This window comes from Gadus macrocephalus, chromosome 18, assembly GCF_031168955.1.
Source record: "Gadus macrocephalus chromosome 18, ASM3116895v1".
In the NCBI taxonomy this organism is placed as follows: Eukaryota; Metazoa; Chordata; class Actinopteri; order Gadiformes; family Gadidae; genus Gadus; species Gadus macrocephalus.
The window spans coordinates 12,726,720-12,745,097 of NC_082399.1; the positions used below are offsets into that span (position 1 = coordinate 12,726,720).

Here is an 18,378-nt window from a genome sequence, read left to right on the forward strand (position 1 = left end):
AGGGGATTGTACTCTGGGAGCTGAGCTGCCGGACTGCCGCCGAGCCCCCCCCCCCCGCCGGAGCTGTTGGACAGTTCAGCTCCCGGACTACACCCAACGGAGCTGTCGCCTCGGCGAGCTTCTGCGGCAGTCCAAAGGTGGCAGTCCGGCAGCTCAGCTCCGGGAGTACAATCCCTTTCTCCTCCATGTCTCCTCCTCCGGAGTCGCCAAGCTCCCCCCGCCGGAGCTGCTCGTCCGCTGGTCAACAAAATCTTAGCTATGCTCTGGCTGGAGGGGGTCGGGGAAGTGGGAGGTGATATTAAATATTATTAATATTAAGTTTGTATGAGTGTGGGAGCACCAGAGACCGAAAAAAAACACCCCAAATCCCGGGAAAAGTGTTGTTTTCATAATATGTCCCCTTTAAAAGTCCTCCGGGAAATAGATTCCTAAGCAATGTTAAGCAGTATATCACAATCTTGTTGACAATTGAGATTACAACGGAATTCATGTTAACAGTTCAATTATGAACATTACTGAGACTGAAGCAAAGTCACGGTTGAAAATAAAAACACTTTATTAAATTAATAAAAAATAATCCCAGATTGCCAGCAAACATTTTTTTAAGTAAAACAAGGAGAGAAACTACATCCAAACTCAAACCGGGGGGTCAGAGGGACATGAAGACATGAGACTACGGAAAGGTCTGACAAACACAAACATGGAAATATTTACAGACGAACAAGACAACTGAAGCAGTGCGCTAAGATACTAGTAACTCAATATTTGTGTTGGAGTGAAACGACAAACTGCCTTGATACCATATTGAATGAGTGCTTCCAACATTATCTCCCTTCAATAAATTCCCCCCCCCCATCTTTCATTGCTGTAAATTCCCATTTTCAGCCATGTATGTTAAATTGTAACAACTGCCATTTTATATGGGGTGACGAACAAGAACTGACAGACTCCATTCAAAATGACAAATAATAGCACTTTTGCTTTGAGAGCACGGTTAACTTCTCCAAACCTTAAGGTCAAGATATGACCTTGTCAAATAAAAGGCATTCAAAATAAAGTGTCCACTACAAACATTTGTCTCTTTCTTTAGCTATCTCATAAATAAATAAGTTAGGGGGTATGTTGTCAGAAACAAAATAAACAATTTATTTGCAACAGCATTGTACCAAACTAATCCAGTTGCCTTTGAAACTGAACAGGAAATTGCCAGAAAAGAACTTAGTTCATTTGGATTAATTTACTACAAACAAATTAAGCCAATGACAAAACAAGTTACCCAAAACTGTGTGTTATTGATATGCATTCAGCACAATCGCCGTTGAAAGCCAATCCAAGTCCTCTCTGGTAACATTAATTCTGGTAACATACGCACTCCTAAAACACACTCCTAAAAGGCCAGACAGTGTTCAATTCAACAGGAGGGGTAGTGGACTGTTTTTAATTTTTTTGTCGATAGAGATGATGAAGCTAGACCTACAACCTTGCTTATACTACAGATTATGAACATAATGCACGAGCCATTGCTGACTGCAGCTCCCACCTCACAACCTGCAGTGGAGGACAAAAGGCAAGGGAGTCACTGCAAAATGCATAAAGCCAAGCCTTTAAAAGGACAAAGTACAGTGCTATGTATAAGTATTTGGAATCTGAAACATTTCCCAATGCAGTGTGCCTCCACCCCAAAAGTTCCATCACCTCCTGTCACCAAACTCGCCTCCTTCTCCCTGGTCTGTGGCCAGCCCAGTAACACATGCTCCACCTCTTCGATTTCCGCCAGCAGTATCCCACCTCTATGCATAACCAAACCAAAACCGTCCAGTCCAGAATATCTGCCATACAAACCCATTGAATTAGTGAGGTTATTGTCTAGAGAGAGCAGGTGAGGTGCACCTTGTAACCTTTGATTAGTAACGGTGTTGATAGTGATTTCATCCAAAATATGGACCTTCTTTAGCCTTTGGTATCTAAAACATTCTTTAGCCTTTCTTGGCCCGGGCATTTGGAGCTGGCAAGCTTCAGCGATTGAAAAACCAGCGGAAACCAGTTGGTATGCACCTGTATGATGCATAGATACTCATCCATCCATCGATCCTTGGTGGCCGTGTCCCGTTCCAACCTTCTGTTTCCTTGAGACAAGTCCTTTCGTTCTCGTTCTGCACGATGGCACGGCTGTCCCATTCTGTGGGACAGCAGAATGGGACAGGTTGAGAGCAAATCGAATCTTCCAGTCGCTCGGTTAGGTCCTTTCATACCCTCCTCATCCTTGTTTGTTCCTTTTCCCTCAAACCAAACTAATTATATATCAGTAGTCAAGTAAAGAACTTCTGCTTCAAAGTGGTGTCCGGGAAGAAAGCAGGAACAAAGAGAAACGTGGGAAACAACTAATGCTGGAGAGAGTAGCCGACAATGCTGTTTTATCTTCTTCCTTCTCGCCAGAATCTCCTCAAAGAAATAAAGAACTGTCCCGCGTCTGCAGAAATCTTTCCTATTGGTTTTAGCAAAGTGAAAGAAAAAAAAGCAGTGTCCACAAGCTCACTTTTTCTTGTCCTTTTGTTTTTTCTCGGGCTTCCGGTTGGGCTGGGCGGCGGCGATGCTGCGCGGCATGATGAGCACGCTGCCGTCGGCGCCGTACTGCAGGGAGTACTCGCTGGGGGGGTAGGGCCGGCCCTCCTCGTCTCGCAGCTGGGCGAACACCACCTGGGAGAGGCTCTGCATCTTCTGCTTCATCTGCCGGAGGGAGCTGACGCACTCCATCTGCTCCTTCTGCAGCCGCGTCTTGTCGCGCCGCAGCTCGTGCACGCCCTGCTCCAGGTTCAGGATGGTGTCCAGCTTGCGCTTGCGGCAGTTCTGGGCCGCCATCTTGTTCTTGCCGCGCCGGCGGATGTCGCGGATGAGCGCCAGCTGCGCCTCGCTCAGGTGGTGCTTGGCTATGAGCTCGTTGAACTCCTCCACGGGCAGGTTGATGATCTTCTCGTTGGAGAAGGGGATCTTCATGGCCCGCGCTCGCCGCTCGTCCCGGCTGGACTGCTTGTCGAGCAGGTCCTGGGGCGGCTGCATCTTGCCGCTCTGCTTGTCCCGGGCCGTCTTCTTGCCGGTGGAGAAGGGCATCTCGGGGTGGTCGGAGAACGGCGAGGAGAGCGGCAGGTTGTAGGTGTGGTTGTGGCCGATGTTGTCGAGCTGCGGCAGGCCTTGGAACTCCTGGTAGCTCATCCGGCAGAGCTTGCTGTAGCCGGGCTGGTATCCCCCGACGGCGCCCTCGTCCGTCTCGGCGGCGGCGGCCTCGGAGTCGGTGCTGTAGCCCACGGCGCCCTCCTCTGAGAAGGTGGCCGAGGTGGAGGAGGAGGAGGCGGCGGAGGAGCACGAGGTCTCCGAGCTGCTCGGCGATGCCGGGCTGTGGCTAGAGTCCAGGGACAGACCCGAATCGGAGTCCAGCTCGTCCTCGAGCTGGGAGGTCTGGGCCTGGCTGAAGCCCTCTTCCATGGCGAGGTCCAGCAGGCTGATCTCATCCAGCATGGAGTCTTCTAGTAGGGTGCTGAACGGATCGGGCAGCACGGGAGTGGAGGTGACGTTATTAGTGCCGTTGACGAGAGGCGGGAGAAAGAGTCCAGTGAGGTTGGTGGCTCCGAAGGAGGCGTTGATGTTGGATGAGTTGCTGGAGGACAGCCGGAGCATGGTGGGCCTCGGGGCGCTGCTGGTCGCGTCCAGCTGGGGGGTGAAGAGCGGGGGGAAGTCCTGGCTGCAGCTGGGCAGAGAGGCCTGGTGAAGGCTCACATCCTGGTTTATCAAGGTGGAGCGGGAGGACGGGCCGAAGGTCGCCATCGGGGTGGGCTCTGAGGCCGCTGCCTCGGGGCTGCTGGAGCTGCTGGGGCTGGTGTCCACCGAGTTGCTGTTCACCTCCATTGCCTGAATAAAAATAAGGTTTTGTCAGGGGACATGCATGAGCGTACACCCGAACACAGCTAGCTAGACGTTTTGCTTTCTACAACAACAAAAATGTGAGGTACAACAGCACCATGACAAATGTTTCGATGCGCAATGATTGTTAGCAGTTTTTCTAAATCATTCATCTCGCGACAGCGGCGGCACTTTATGTTCCAATTAGTCAGATCGCCTATGCTAATTAGGACAGAGGAATGTATCAGTTAATCCAGACGGATGAACCCAAAAATGTAAAAACCAAAAAGAACAGACCAATACCTGGAGCTCCATGATGGCCATGATGTCCTGCCACTGCTGCTCAAGGTCCAGCTGTGGCTCAGCATGGGGCAGGGGAGGAGCTAGGGGAGGGGCCAGGGGAGGAGCCAGGGGAGGAGCCAGGGGCAAACCCTGTGACGTGGAGGGAGCCTCTTCATTGGCTGTCCCGATCTCTGGGGCGACAACCGGTGCGGGAAACTACCAACACAAAGCAATATTGTGTGATGTTGTGCGTCTCCTGCCGCACAAAAACAACACGCTGCATGCGTTAATAGGATGATGTGCATGTGGTGGATTATGGTTGGTATTGTTTACTTCAGACTCTTCTCCGAAAGGGAAGGTGGCTTCCAGCAGCCTCAGACATTCCTGAAAAGACAAGGATGTCTGTGAACCACGGCAGCTTAGACAACAGAGGAGGATGTAGGATGAACCGTCGTATATTTAAGATTCATTTAGACGGCTCATCGAGAGAAAAAGGAACTAATATACCAATAAGTATGCAGGTGGTGTTGTCGTAGGATCTGTTCAGCACCAGTGAGCAGATGAAGGTGCACCTTCACCTAGTTTTGTGACTTTGGGCAATGTTTCAAATCCACTGGTGAACCTATAATCTATCAACCCCCCTCGTTTCCTTAATACCACTCAACCTCCACCACGACCACACCCATCTGCATCATGCTGGAGTCCTGTTCAGAGACCAACCTGCTCGGGGATGCTCTCCCCGGTCTCCCCGTCCACGGGCGAGGCCTCCTGCAGGTTCACCCCATTCCTCCAGCTCTCCTGGGCCTCACGGCCTTCTTTGCTCTCCTCCGGGCGGGGCTTCTCCTCCTCACTGTCTTTCTGCCGGTGGCTGTAGTTAAACACTTCTCGACCTGCACCAAGGTCAATGTCCTGCCTCCACAGGATGTCAATCAAATCAATGTCCTATGAAAAGACAGAACACAGGACGCCACCACGTCAAACTATTGTAGACACGGACAACACAGGCGGCTTCCTATTCGCCTAAGGGACTCAACTACAGGTCGATAAACTAAGGTTAATGAAAACTCATATCATGGTGTTACAGGCCTGCACATTAACACTCATCTCCATCACATGATGTACTCCATACAAATGGAAAATGACTAACTTATAGAGGTTGCATTACAAAGCGGAACTTTTACAAATAAGTCGAACAGCTCATGTAACAGGCCTATTGGTCAGCTGACGCAACCATAGCTGAATCTCTTAGCTACAGTGTCAATCATGTGACCAAAATGGGGCTCCAGTACACTACAAGTCTGGGCAAAATGTCTTAAGAGTGGGCCACAACTGCACTGCATTAATAAGGCAAAGCTGGGAGCATTGAGGAACGAATTAAAAGACATTGAGTCCAGAAATAGATGCTAACAAATTTGATATAATTTACATTTCACAGTGGCAACTAAGAATTGTCCTAGCCATGGCATAATTAATCAAACAATCAGTGGGACCAAATCAATAATCACTATTTAAAAGAGTAAAACCTTCATCAATGAACAAGACTACCCAGCTAGTTGTCCGAACATCTTGTAATATAATAATAAGAATCCCACTCCTATTACACATCAAATGTAAATGCCACACCAAATGATATACATGTTATAATATCCCATGGTGTGGCTGAAAACAACCCTTAACATTTGAGTAAACCCTCAACAGTGATTCATCCCTCCTCCCAGGGATCCATCGGATGATGCTGCTTTACACGAAGCCTCTTCCTCCCTTGTGTTAAGATAAAAGGTGTGGCGTGGCTGTACCTCTTTTGTGAGGTCATCGTTGCCGTCCCGGGTGCCCTGTTCCTGGGAGTGCTCAGGGGCCACGGCCCCCAGACTGCTGTCCGCTGTGATTGGGTTGTAAGTGGATTCAGGTGCCCCACCTCCTCCCCTCATGGCCGGGGTAACGTCAGGGCTGCTCAGGTCCTCCAGGCCGGCCCCATTGTCCAGGGTGATACTGGGGCTCGACTGGCTGGCGGCGGATACCACAGTCTCTTGGTCGCGGTGCACGAGCCAGGCGTTGAGCTCGGTGCTGGGCACAGAGAGGCGGTCCAGCTGGCGCACCTGGTTCAGTAGCCGGCGGGTGGTGAAGAACTGGTCCAGGTCCACACTCTTTGGGTGGATGCCATAGCCGTCCAGCGTGTTGCGCAGGTTGTGGAACTGGGTCTGGGTGTAGGCGGAGGTGGGGCCCAGGATGATCTCCCTCAGAGGGGGTAGCTGGTTGCTCAGGTAGGAGTCAACGTCCACACGCACCCCAATGAGACTCAGAAGGATGGTGAACTGAATCAGGCCCTCTGTGAAGTACTTTTTCAAGTAAAGCATTTCTTTACAAAGGAACAAAGGGTGAAATTAAAAATAAAAAAACAAAAAACGGGGCCACTTCAAAATAGTAATTTCTGTACTTCAAAGTGCAGTAAAACCAAGAAGAAGAAAATAAATAAATAATGGTTTTGGACTTTTCTGCGTGACAGAGGGTCTACAGCTTTTGTGTGCCAGCTGAAATGAGTTTGGAAAGTGAATAGGTTCCAGAAGGATATGTCCCCTGCAATAAGTGTCCAACAGGCAGAGAAGGCTTTGTTATTCATAAGGTCTGCATCATTTTATACCTAAGGAAAGTGAAACAGAGTACATATATTAGTCTAACATTAATTGTCCACATTTAGCCAACATATCATTTAATACAACTGTGATGTTCTGGAATAAAAATTGCTATATATTGCACCACAATATAGTCGTAGCTAACAGTTAATAACACTTGCATTACACACATGCTATTTAAAAATAATAATAATGTAAGTAACGTAAGCGACTTGCTAGCATCTCTGAAATGTTGCATCCTCCCATGGCGAGAAGAGAAAACCGCAGCGCTCTTTTAATCTCGAACATTTATCTTTCCAAGTAATATATACATTTAAGAGATGAAAGGATGGCGAGAATCACCCCGCCCTAGATAGGACGGCTATCTGTATTTGGTGCTGCTGAAGGTGAACGTGGGAGCCTCGGATACTCACTATAAACGACAACCACCTATCGCAGGGAGGGTTCCTCCCTCCCGGTGCACAGCTGCGCCTATCTGTGTCCTATTAACATTAGCTAGCTAAAACATAAACTACCACCACATTGCATTTCTATAGAAGTGCTTTATTATTTATCACATTAACAACGACCGATGCCATGTCTGGCAGTGGCCACATCAATTAACTTGGAATGGGGTTTGTTTTGAAAAAGGTGCGTGCTTCTTGCGATTTTCATTATCTACTTCCGCTGTAGCTAGCATCAAACAATCTCCCTAGCAACAAGTGGTGAAAAAATAAATGACAGATTAGCAATCCAGTCGCAGAACGAGAACACGTTACCGACACGTCACTCTGGGCCGGCTCTACCAATACGAACGAGGCGGAGGAGGGTCATCGAGTGTAAGAAAATGCTATGTGCTAAACTATTGAGGACTAAACACAAATGTTATTAGTGAGCCTGACATGCAAAAATGCATGTTTATTTAATTGTGTATTTCATACACAAAGAGGTTATACGTCGCTACATGACATCAAACTGTCATTAATATAACCCTTGTCAATAACAAGTAAACTGTCTATAGCCATGCAGCCCATCATTGAAAGAAGCTTTTTATGTTTGCGCATTGACAACCCATTAAATGTATACTTACGCACGAGCTTGCGACTTTGTTATCTTGCCCACACGTATACCCACCTTTCGAGATCGTCAACACATTTCTGGACCCCAAAAAGCTCGAGATAACAGCTTAACACAATGTTATCCTACCTTTCCACATTGATTGGCCCACCATGACTTGCAAAATGGCTAGCTCGCTAGCCTAGCTTCGGAGCGCCGCTTGACACAAAACACGCTGTCAAAGAGCATGCGTAGAACATTCTAGTGCCAAGCTCCATCACCCGGCTCTGGGTGATAATAATAACTAGAGGGATTTTCCAACAGTTGAATAAAACAATATCAGGTTTTTCAGTCAATAGACTTCTGCTGGTTTATTTTGCGGTGATAACTATAGAATACATTAACCAGATGGTCACCCCACCCAACAACTTTCTAAAACGCTTAATTTCCCCTCCTTTAACACCACCTAATTGGTAAAACAGCGTCTGGAGTATTTTAACCTATAACACATGCTGGATTTATCATGTTACCATGAATTACTATATTGTTACTTATTATTAATTAATAAGATAATTAATTGAAAAGCACATATGATGTGTTTGTAATCACTTACTAAACGTATGTATAATCCAAGTTGTGACATCTGCACACCATTGCGTGATATGAAAAGAAATAATGAAACCACACCAAATTCACAAATGACTTGAAGATGACACATTAAATAAAACATTTATTTGCCAAACGACATGACAGTGAGACATCTGCAAACTACACATTCACCCCCATCAGGTTTACCGGTCTGTTGTTGTATCGCTTTGAAATATCTGCTTCAATCTGAAAAAAGATTTGACAAAACATGGTTAATATGAGAAAAGCAAATGTTAAGGAATAAACATGTTTAGGTTACATTTATGTAACCTAAAAAAAAAAAGTCATTCATTATGTTCAAATGAAAATACTTAGTGTTATTATCACTTAAAGTAATAGCTAAGGAATCAGACATTAACAAAGAAAGCATAAAGGTAATTTACCAGTTTCTGAAGCTCACGGGTGGTTTTTGCCAGCAGGTCGATACGGGGTTCCAGCTTGGCCTGTTCTTCCAGAGCTTTCTGCCTATTGTCCGCCATCGTGGCGCGTTTCAGAACCAAAATGTCCGCCTGCTTCAGCTTCTGTCTCAGTGTCTCGGACACACGCTCAACATACCTGGAGAAAACGCAGAATCCCACTGAATACAAAAAGTAACACCTTGAAAATAGCTTTTTCTTGGTCATTGTAACAATATAGGTGCCTCACTTCTTCGTATTCATTGAATAACAGACAAGACATTACTTGTGTGTGTGCGTGTTGCTATCCATCTAAGGGTAGGACATTGAAGGAGCGGACCTGGGTGAAGCCAGAATCATGAAGAGGTGCTGCATCCTGAGGGAGGTCAGCCGCCTCAGGAGGTCGGACACCACTGCCTGCAGGTCCTGGATGTGGTCCCGGGTCTGGCCTTGGATGATGGTGGGGGCCAGCTGGAACTGGCTCATGGCGACCACGTCGGCGTTCTCGCCCATTTCGCTCAGCCTCTGCGCCAGGAAGGTCTCCAGCTGGGGTAAACAAACACAACAGACTCGTCTGGATATGCATCTGGATTGAGTTTGAAATGAAGTACCATCAAGACAACTTCTGTTCACGGCTGTTGTGAATGGTGGGCTATGGAAGTAATTCATAAGATTTGAGTAAATTAGAAACAATATCAATATTTCTTGAATCTATTGTTTCACTGAAATGTATTGCTTTAATTCCATTTTTGTTTGTTTAGTGCTTTGTCTGTAATCAGTGTTAATATAATATTGCATATTTGTATTTAGGCTTCATGAGTCAATATAATTTTCACAAGCTCCTATCTGTAAGCCCTTGTTCTACTTCTATTGAATACAGAATGTGTTCTTTATAATAGGATTCTCAACGGCATTGTTGAATTCAGTATGAATTGTGAAACGATGCAAATTGTTAAGGCAATTGAATGACATTCCCACCAAGTGAAATCTATCACATTATGTAAATATTTGTGTAAGCTATATTCATAAAGACACTGATGATGACCTCCATGAGTTCATCGATGAACTGGTTCCGTGACTGAGGGTTCTCCAGAATCGTGAGGGCATCCTCTCCCCTTGCAACACCCTCTGGACCTAAGTAAAAACACAAATAAGCCCCAACTGTCAGACCAAGTAAGGTGTATGTGCATTACATAAAATTAACAGAATTATAAGTACAAATATTTAATTTGACCTTACAAAACAAAACAAAAAGTACTTGCAGTCAGTTCCGCCATCTAAAACTTCAATTTCGATTGGCGCTTCTCCACTTTCGCCCCAGTCAATGCCACCTTCATCGTCCTGAATAGAGCAAAGATATATCATATTATTATCTCACTGAATAGTTTTCTTAAAATATTGTTTATTCCATTGAAAGAAAGTTTTTTGCACCTTTGAGTCAGAATCCAAACTTATTCCCCAGTCCACTCCATCCTCAGCCGTGATACCGAAATTCACTTCCTGAGTTTCTGTTCCACCGCCAAAGTCACCCCAGTCAATCTATTAAGGTTAAGGTTTTTCTAGATCAGTTTTGTTATTTACTTTCAGTTTTACAGTAGGGTACATTCTGCCATTACTTAGGAAGCCAGAGCCTTCCATCTGCAAAATTTATTTTTTCAGTCCCAAGTTAATAAAGAAGCTGTGAGGCCTACGACTTACCGTTTCCTCTGTGACCGTGTCAGCCGGGGCCTCATCCATTACAGGCTTATCCACGACCACAGGAGCGTGGCCGGTCCTCCACTCATAGAACGTTGTGTTACCTTTCTTCTGGGCAAACGTAAGTAAAGGCAGGACTGGCTCAGACCTGAGAACAAGCAGATTGGAAAACAAGAGATACACATTCATATAAGAAAGAAAAGCATTTAGAATTGTCTTTCTAATTTGTGGATTTTTGTCAAAAGAATCAAATCATTTTCAGTTAGGATCTGTTGTGCAACTAAAAATACAACATTAAAGTCCACAGTAGCCCTTCATGTACAGTGTCAATTCCCAGTCCTAATAAAGTGGGGATGCCTCCCTGATCTTTAGATTTACTCCTGCCAGGGAGTGCGTTGATAACATGTCTTTCGTACCTCTGGAAAATTACCACATACTCACCAATCTGAGACAAAGTTTGTGAAAACAGTATAGAGTTGGATGTGCTCCTCCAGCCTTGAAGCCTCTCGGCCTGTTTCCTCCAGGACGGTGGGGAGGTCTTTGACCAGAGCTTGAAGCTCCCGAGCCACATTCTCTCCCTGGCAGAGAGTACCAATCCAACCCATCAGTACCATTCAAAATCAGCACAGAAAACCACAAATATGGAAAGTAAAATACTGTTGTATCCAACTAAAAACAAGCTATTGTGAAAACAGTGGCTTCGGAATAGCGACCCTCTGCATTTAACCGCGTGTGCCCTAAATGAGGAGATGCTCGCAGGGCTTACCGTGATGCCGTACTGTTTGCACGCTGCGTAGTAGCGTTCCCGCAGGTCGGCCGAGGAGCTCTGGCACTCGACCTCGCGCCGGGTGAGGTCCTGCTGCTGCTGCTGGGCCTTGGCCACCTGCTTCCTCAGAGCAGGGCCCTCGTAGCTAACGCTGCGGCTCAGCAGACTGGCCACCTCCGCTAGCACACGCAGAAGGGAGGAAGTGTTCACGCAGAAGCACAAACAACACAACGCTCGTATTCTATGGATGGTTTGAAGCAGCCCTGCATGTGGGTAGTAATAAGGTCTGTTTCTGTTAAGTGTCTGTTTTGTTCCTTACCCAGGTAGGCATTATCTTTCTCGTAAAGGGACAGGATTTCCTGCCAGTCCTGAAAGAATAGAATATTTTGGATAAAGATGAATCCAGAATTAACCACAGTTCACCTGACATGTGAATCTTAGTAATACTCATGGCACATTCACAGAAGGAAGGACTTGTGTTTGAGATGGATATGTGTCCCGACACACATATATTATGTTATTGGATCACGTATTGATCCTATTCCAAAAAATGAGGTCGATTGCAAACCATATGGTTTCAGAATTTGGGATTTGTAACAGACCTCGGACAATATGCACAAGATCCACATGGATTTCCTTGGCTTACCAAGCATGTTACATCGTTTTTTTGAATACATGTTTCAACCTAAAAACGTTACCAGGTGTGTCATTGTTTTGCTCAACACTTGTGTGTGATGAGTCACATGTGGGGCTACATACAGACATGCATTTTGTGAGAATTCCGCTCACCTTCATCCTTTGAGAAGAATATCTGCCAAAGATGTTCTTGGAGGAAGCCTCTGTTCCCTTCAGTATCTCCACAATCCTCACGCAGTGGAAGTAGTGGATGTCTAGTAATGAAAATAGCAAAATTAGACTTCCAAATTGATTGATGGCATTGATCAAAAATGGGATTCAAATAAAAACCCACAGGAGCCAGCAAGCAGATGCTTTATTTCTTCATTTTCTGGCATGTCTTGGATGGCAGTGTTGATCTTCTTCCGAATCTCCATGACTGAACTTTGCCATTTCAGATTACAATGTCGTCGATCGACTAGCCAATCTGTGGACAGGGGATGAGAATTACCCATTATTATCACATACAAAAAGGATTGTGAAATATGGGTTTTTGTCATGTTACACTAAGTGTTGTGAATTCTCACCCACAAGCTTGCTGGTTTGTATGTCGATAGGAATGTTTTGTATATTCTGTGGGGGGATAAATATAAGTATTGAACGTCACATGCAACATAATAAAACATGACGAGGATCATTCAAACAGCGCATCAAAACAGCTTTGGACAACATTTCCTTTTAAGCAATTATTAACTGTTTTTAATAATGCAGAATAAACTTGCATCAAACTTTATATTTCTGTCACTGTGTGACAGTTAGCTATCAGGCTACTTGGCAAGTGTCCACGCAAGAAGATCTTACAATAAAATAAAATAAAAAATAATAGGTTTCCATTTACCTCCATCTTTTCTTAAGTTGTAGGTAATTCCGATTTTCTAAGTGTACATTTTTGTAATGATTTCACTGGTGTAGATGCATATTCTCCACAGCTGGTTTGATCTTTACACTATTTACACGATTTGACACGTTAGACGAGCAGAAGCCAATAGGAGCAAGGGGTGTTAACCTCTTACCGTAGAGTATCCAATGATACGTTGCGATGCTGAGCGTATTGTCTCATTGGTCACTACTAGTTCCTGTTTGACTGTGTTGAAGCGATACCTTACCGCTAGACGGCAGTATAATCATGTCATAAACACATAAAACACATTATTATAATGTTATAATCACAATATCAAAGAATATAATGACACAGATATTATTATTTTGTTGTCTTCCTATCATCATCGTTATGATGATAATTATTGTTGTTGTCATTATTATTATTTTTATTATGCCTGATGTTTCTTCAAGTACAGTCTCGTCACAGTTCAATGCTACAGCTTTGAAGTCCTCAATGTGAATTTCTGCTGCTTTTCCATTACTCACTTTTTAAAAATCCCAGACGCATTCAGCCATGAGATAATGCAGGTGGAGTTCCAAGTTTTAGTCCGTTTCATCTGTTTCCAAATGTTAAAATAAATTGAAACATTGGTATGCCTTCACTTCAAACGTGTCCCAATTTAAGCTGATTTGATTGTTACCTAAACTTGCAAATCAGGTAGCCACTCAGCCTCGGGGATTTAACCACCCCATGCAAAATATGAGGATCACTTTCTCCCATTCTGATGACCTTTCAGTTTGTGCCTATGCTCTTTGTTTATGAGCGATTTGTCTTTTTCTATTGAATAAATACGAGTTGTGGTGTGATGATGAGACACATCCACCCACACATCCACCCCCCCCCCCCCCCCCTCACACACACACACACACACACACACACACACACACACACACACACACACACACACACACACACACGCACACACACACACACACACACACACACACACACACACACACACACACACACACACACACACACACACACACACACACACACACACACACACACACACACACACACAACCACTCAACACGGATAATGTTAGTCTAAAAATATTTAATGTAGAAAGCTGTGTGTCTTCTTGGTTGACACTGTTTGTGGTCAGGAGGCCTGGATTGTGTGGGGACCTGGGAACCTGAATAGAGCTGGGCTCCTATCATCACATGCCCTGCGCTGGGCGGGCTCTAGGTGTGTGTTTGAGTAGGGTGTGTTGTAGTGAGGCTGTGACCACAGAAGGGACAATGAGAGTAGAGTGAAACTCAATGAGGACAAAAAAATATCCAATGAAAGAGATAATGGACCTCTGGCCGATCAGTTGAAACTCAGAAGTAAAGGGACAACTTCTGAACAAGACCGAAAGAAGAGGTTAGTAGAAGTTGTAGGAGTTGAATTACTTCTCAACATGGTGGGGAAGTTCTATGTCTGATCGCATCGTCTTCGGCTAAACCGAAGCCAGGTCATCATCAACCAGGTGAGAATCACATCTGATTTAACCCTCAAAGATGATGCACTATAAATTACTCTGAACACATTCATCATCAATATAGGCTGTTCTGTGGTCTGTAATCTATGGGTCATGCTGTACAATCCCAAATATATACACTGCTATATAATACAGTGTGTACACATGTTATATAATGCACTGTTTTGTAGAGATCAAGCACGGTTTTGGAGCAGCAAAATATTAAAATGTACGCATACAGACACAGACATGACCTTCGTCTTCTCAAACAATGGACACAAATAATGTGCCCTTGATAGACTATGATACAGTATGTAGACAGTCTGAATGAGAGTGGGATCTTTGGTCAATGGTTCAAACATGCAATTCAAATGAGATACTTGTGAGACCTTCCTGTGTCTGGCTTTCAAGTGATTTTATAATTATATCGTACAAACTTAAAATAATCATTCAAATAGGTATAATTCCAAACATATTCAAGAAATATTCAAGAAAAAGACGTGATGATATTATCCTTATTATTACTACAGACTTGGGTTGGGTAATGTTCAGTTTGAAAACACTATATGGGATACCTATATGACCAGCTGGTGGACCATGCTAACACAGACCCGGGTGAGAGACTGAGAGACTAATAAAGGTAGCTCGGTAACGGGGAACGCACATGGCTAGGTGCCCTTGGACCCTCCTTGTTCCAGCCTGAACCGAACGGAGGGGCCGTGCACACGGTCAGCCATTTCTTTCTCCCAGACACGATCTTTGAGGCTGTGTAAGAGTTACTGGGCAAACACATAAAAGAACACATAGTTACTTATTAAGAAGAACTATGGAGGGCCTCGTTTATGTCAACACCACTGTTTGTCTCAAAGGTCACGTCCAAGTTAAACACAGTGGGGGGTGTTTTCCACGGGCCCCGGAGCTGAGCATGGGCCTCAAGCAAGACTTTTTGGACAAATCCTGTATGAAAGTGAAGCGAAGCTAAAACACAACAAGGAAAAGACAAAACTGCAGACACTGGGGTGAGGGACCCAGTTAACAAAAGGTTCCCCTAAGTGTCGGTAAACAGCAAAGTACAAAAAAATATGAGTGATGTATTTATAACCAAAGATGATAAGAGAACACAGAAATTACTTGTATATTTGTCCGTTGTTAATGAACGCGGCTGTGATCAGAATCCAATCAACACAGACCTGAAAATATTTTATCAGTTGTTTGCCATGCCATATGCAAAAAACGCTGGGACGCTCCAATGGCTGGGAGCTCCACCGTCAGATAACCCTGATAAGTGTTTCTATAAAAGGGCACATGTATTTGCATTGCATATTCCCATGATACCACTGCCATGCAAAAGGCAGCCCCAATCCAAGCAACATCAATATTGCTTGATGTATCTAAATCATGAGAGTGGTACAAATGTATTGTTTATTGTTGTAAGCTGTTGATAAATTGCTTATTTATAGTCTCATAAAAAATCCTCCTATCCTCTTTGTTCCCGTACACACATTATTCAAACCTCTTTATCTCACATCATCCGGTATCCCATCTAGTGGTTATCATCACACAATGTGGAATTACAGTGCCATAAGGAAATGACCGTGACCAAAAAGATCTTGAGCAACACACATCTACAGTATGCTGACAATACAAGATACCATCCTGGATGGTTGTGAACAGACAAGGACTTTAACCTCCACCCATCCACTCTTAGGGACTTAGACAGCTGGTCCCAAACGCAGCAGGGTAGCTGTTGATTCCTGTTACCCCAGGGCCGCTGCTGCCGTCACAACGTCAGGCGTGGTGTGGTGTGGTTGTGTGTTGGACCAGGCCTCTCACCGGGCTGATGGGCCGAGCTCGTATCAGATCACATAGGGGAGACAGGGGATACTCTCCCAGCGCTCATTAATTTATCACCTCCCCGCAGGGGGTCAGGTGTCCCACCTCCCTTAAGTTGCGCTTACTAATCACTGATACGGGGCGCGGGGATACAGAGGAGAGTGCAGTCAGCCATTAATGTATGTGTCTTGGGGCTAACTGACCTGCCACTGGCCCGCTCTGAAAGAATTGTACAATTAAACAGAAGAAATTGCTTTTTCCATCACAAGAGGAAGATGGGAAACTTTTATTATTACATATTATATTCACTTTACTTTAGAGTTGCTTCATTGTTTGAAGTTGTTTTATGCGTGAAATATAGTGTGCTATTAATGATGCATCAAATGTGGTTTGATTTCTATTTAGCTGATGCTTTCAGCTCAAAGGGTTGAAGAGCAGTTAGGAGTTAGGCATCTTGCTCAAGGAACCTCACAGGGGGACTGCAGGCAGCGGGGTTCAAACCCAGAACCCTTCAGCCGGCCGTCACCCTGACTACCTGACTATCCTTTTATGTCCAACGAGATCTCAATGTCATATTAATTATGTATTCACATTCGAGAGTACAAAAGTAATATGATATGAGTATATCTAATAATGCTTTTCAACATACTGTTATATTAAAAGGGTATGGGACTTGATCTAATTAATATTGTTGGAAGGTATCTGAACATAAGACCGTAATGTCTGAATCATATGCTTTAATAAAAGTCTCTCTCTCTCTCTCTCTCTCTCTCTCTCTCTCTTCTCTCTCTCTCTCTCTCTCTCTCTCTCTCTCTCTCTCTCTCTCTCTCTCTCTCTCTCTCTCTCTCTCCCCATGTCCAGCAATCGCCCCTCCAGACGTCGGTCCCATCGCCCCCCAGACCCCGGCCCCTTCCACCCCCCCAGAGCCTGGTCCCTTCACCCCCCCGGAGCCCGTCCAATCCACCCTCCGGTCCCAGTGCCATGGCCGACCCCAGCTGGTGGAAGCTGACCTTCACACGCAAGAAGAAGTCGGAGGCCAAGGTTCTGTACGAGATCCCCGCTGACCATGACAGCAACACGGGGAAGAAGAGCGAGCAGAGCCCCGGGAGCGGGCCGGCCCCCGGCTCCACGGGGCCCATGGACAGCCAGCTCAGCGCCCGGCTGGAGAAGATCGTGGACAAGTCGGCCACCAAGGGGCGCCACGTCAAGGTGTCCCACTCGGGCCGCTTCAAGGAGAAGAAGAAGGTTCGCTCCACGCTGGCAGAGAACCCAAACCTCTTCCCCGAGCACAGCCTGGGCAGCGAGAACCAGAAGAACACCAAACACACTGAGAAGTAGTGATCCTACCCACACTCACTCACTCACACACACACACACACGCACGCGCACACACACACACACACACACACAGGTAGAGACACAAACACAGAGGCAGAGACACAAACATGCACACACAGAGGCAGACGCACACAAACACACACGGGCAGACACACACCCATATGCAGACATGCATGAGGCATGCATATGTGCAAAGTGTGTGCGTGCTACACACGTGACATTTCTACAATGTCCCTGGTCATAAAAGAAATGAAAGATCACAGAGAGAGATGGCTGACTAGTAGAGAAGCACAAAGCCAGCGGAACCTGGGGGCCATGAATACCCAGAACACTTTGTATCTGCACCACACCCTGCGGGGAGAGTAGCTGCTGGAGTCCCACCCACACCTTTGCAAACAAGTGACCAGCACTCACAAGCATAAAGACAGTGTGCTCAGCAGAGAGAATGAAAGTGGTGTGCTGTAAAACAGATGGTTTTCATATTCAAAGGTTTATTGAGGTGTACTGAACGTGATATGTTGAAATGAACGCCTCTCCAGACATATCGGCGGCAACATTTTTTTTTTTAATGTAATCAAATTATCTTTGTATCCTTGTATGATTTAAAAGAATCTGATTTGATAATATATAGATTCAAGATAAGATGTACTTTGTTAATTTATAATATATATATCAATTGTTATTTAATGAAAGACCATCGAAGGTGGACATTGGCGAAAACCAAACCAAATCTGTAACGACATTTTAGCAAAAATAAATATCATGTAAATATTCTACTATTCTATTCTATCAGATTTAATGAAATGTCTATATTCTGAAAATGTTTGATTAAGATGTGG

The 18,378-nt window shown here is 45.1% G+C and overlaps 3 protein-coding genes across 9 annotated transcripts; 1 reads left to right on the forward strand and 2 right to left on the reverse strand.

Moving 5' to 3' along the window:
• Positions 1-532: 532 nt before the first annotated feature.
• Positions 533-8,406, reverse strand: nfe2l1b (nfe2 like bZIP transcription factor 1b). 6 transcript variants are annotated; one of them, XM_060036116.1, is made up of 6 exons: positions 7,992-8,406; positions 5,973-6,814; positions 4,897-5,118; positions 4,510-4,560; positions 4,192-4,392; positions 533-3,903 (listed from the first exon to the last, which is right to left on the reverse strand). In XM_060036116.1, exons 2-6 carry the CDS (start codon positions 6,528-6,530, stop codon positions 2,533-2,535), a joined length of 2,403 nt encoding a protein of 800 aa, XP_059892099.1. In that variant the 5' UTR covers positions 6,531-6,814; positions 7,992-8,406; the 3' UTR covers positions 533-2,532. The 6 variants fall into 6 exon arrangements, with proteins under 6 accessions (XP_059892099.1, XP_059892098.1, XP_059892102.1 ...); XM_060036115.1 differs by having other exon boundaries at positions 7,920-8,406; XM_060036119.1 differs by having other exon boundaries at positions 4,198-4,392; positions 7,876-8,406.
• A 147-nt stretch (positions 8,407-8,553) lies between these two features.
• cdk5rap3 (CDK5 regulatory subunit associated protein 3) lies at positions 8,554-13,016 on the reverse strand. The gene is made up of 14 exons (XM_060036121.1): positions 12,859-13,016; positions 12,548-12,593; positions 12,316-12,447; positions 12,135-12,235; positions 11,665-11,713; positions 11,346-11,524; positions 11,021-11,157; positions 10,583-10,727; positions 10,316-10,423; positions 10,147-10,225; positions 9,930-10,018; positions 9,225-9,430; positions 8,873-9,044; positions 8,554-8,675 (listed from the first exon to the last, which is right to left on the reverse strand). The coding sequence occupies exons 1-14, from the start codon at positions 12,862-12,864 to the stop codon at positions 8,610-8,612; spliced, it is 1,515 nt and encodes a 504-aa protein (XP_059892104.1). The 5' UTR covers positions 12,865-13,016; the 3' UTR covers positions 8,554-8,609.
• Positions 13,017-14,096: 1,080 nt separating this feature from the next.
• Positions 14,097-18,313, forward strand: prr15lb (proline rich 15 like b). 2 transcript variants are annotated; one of them, XM_060036359.1, is made up of 2 exons: positions 14,097-14,377; positions 17,063-18,313. In XM_060036359.1, the coding sequence occupies exon 2, from the start codon at positions 17,183-17,185 to the stop codon at positions 17,537-17,539; it is 357 nt and encodes a 118-aa protein (XP_059892342.1). In that variant the 5' UTR covers positions 14,097-14,377; positions 17,063-17,182; the 3' UTR covers positions 17,540-18,313. The 2 variants fall into 2 exon arrangements, with proteins under 2 accessions (XP_059892342.1, XP_059892343.1); XM_060036360.1 differs by having other exon boundaries at positions 17,101-18,313.
• The last annotated feature ends 65 nt before the right edge of the window (positions 18,314-18,378 follow it).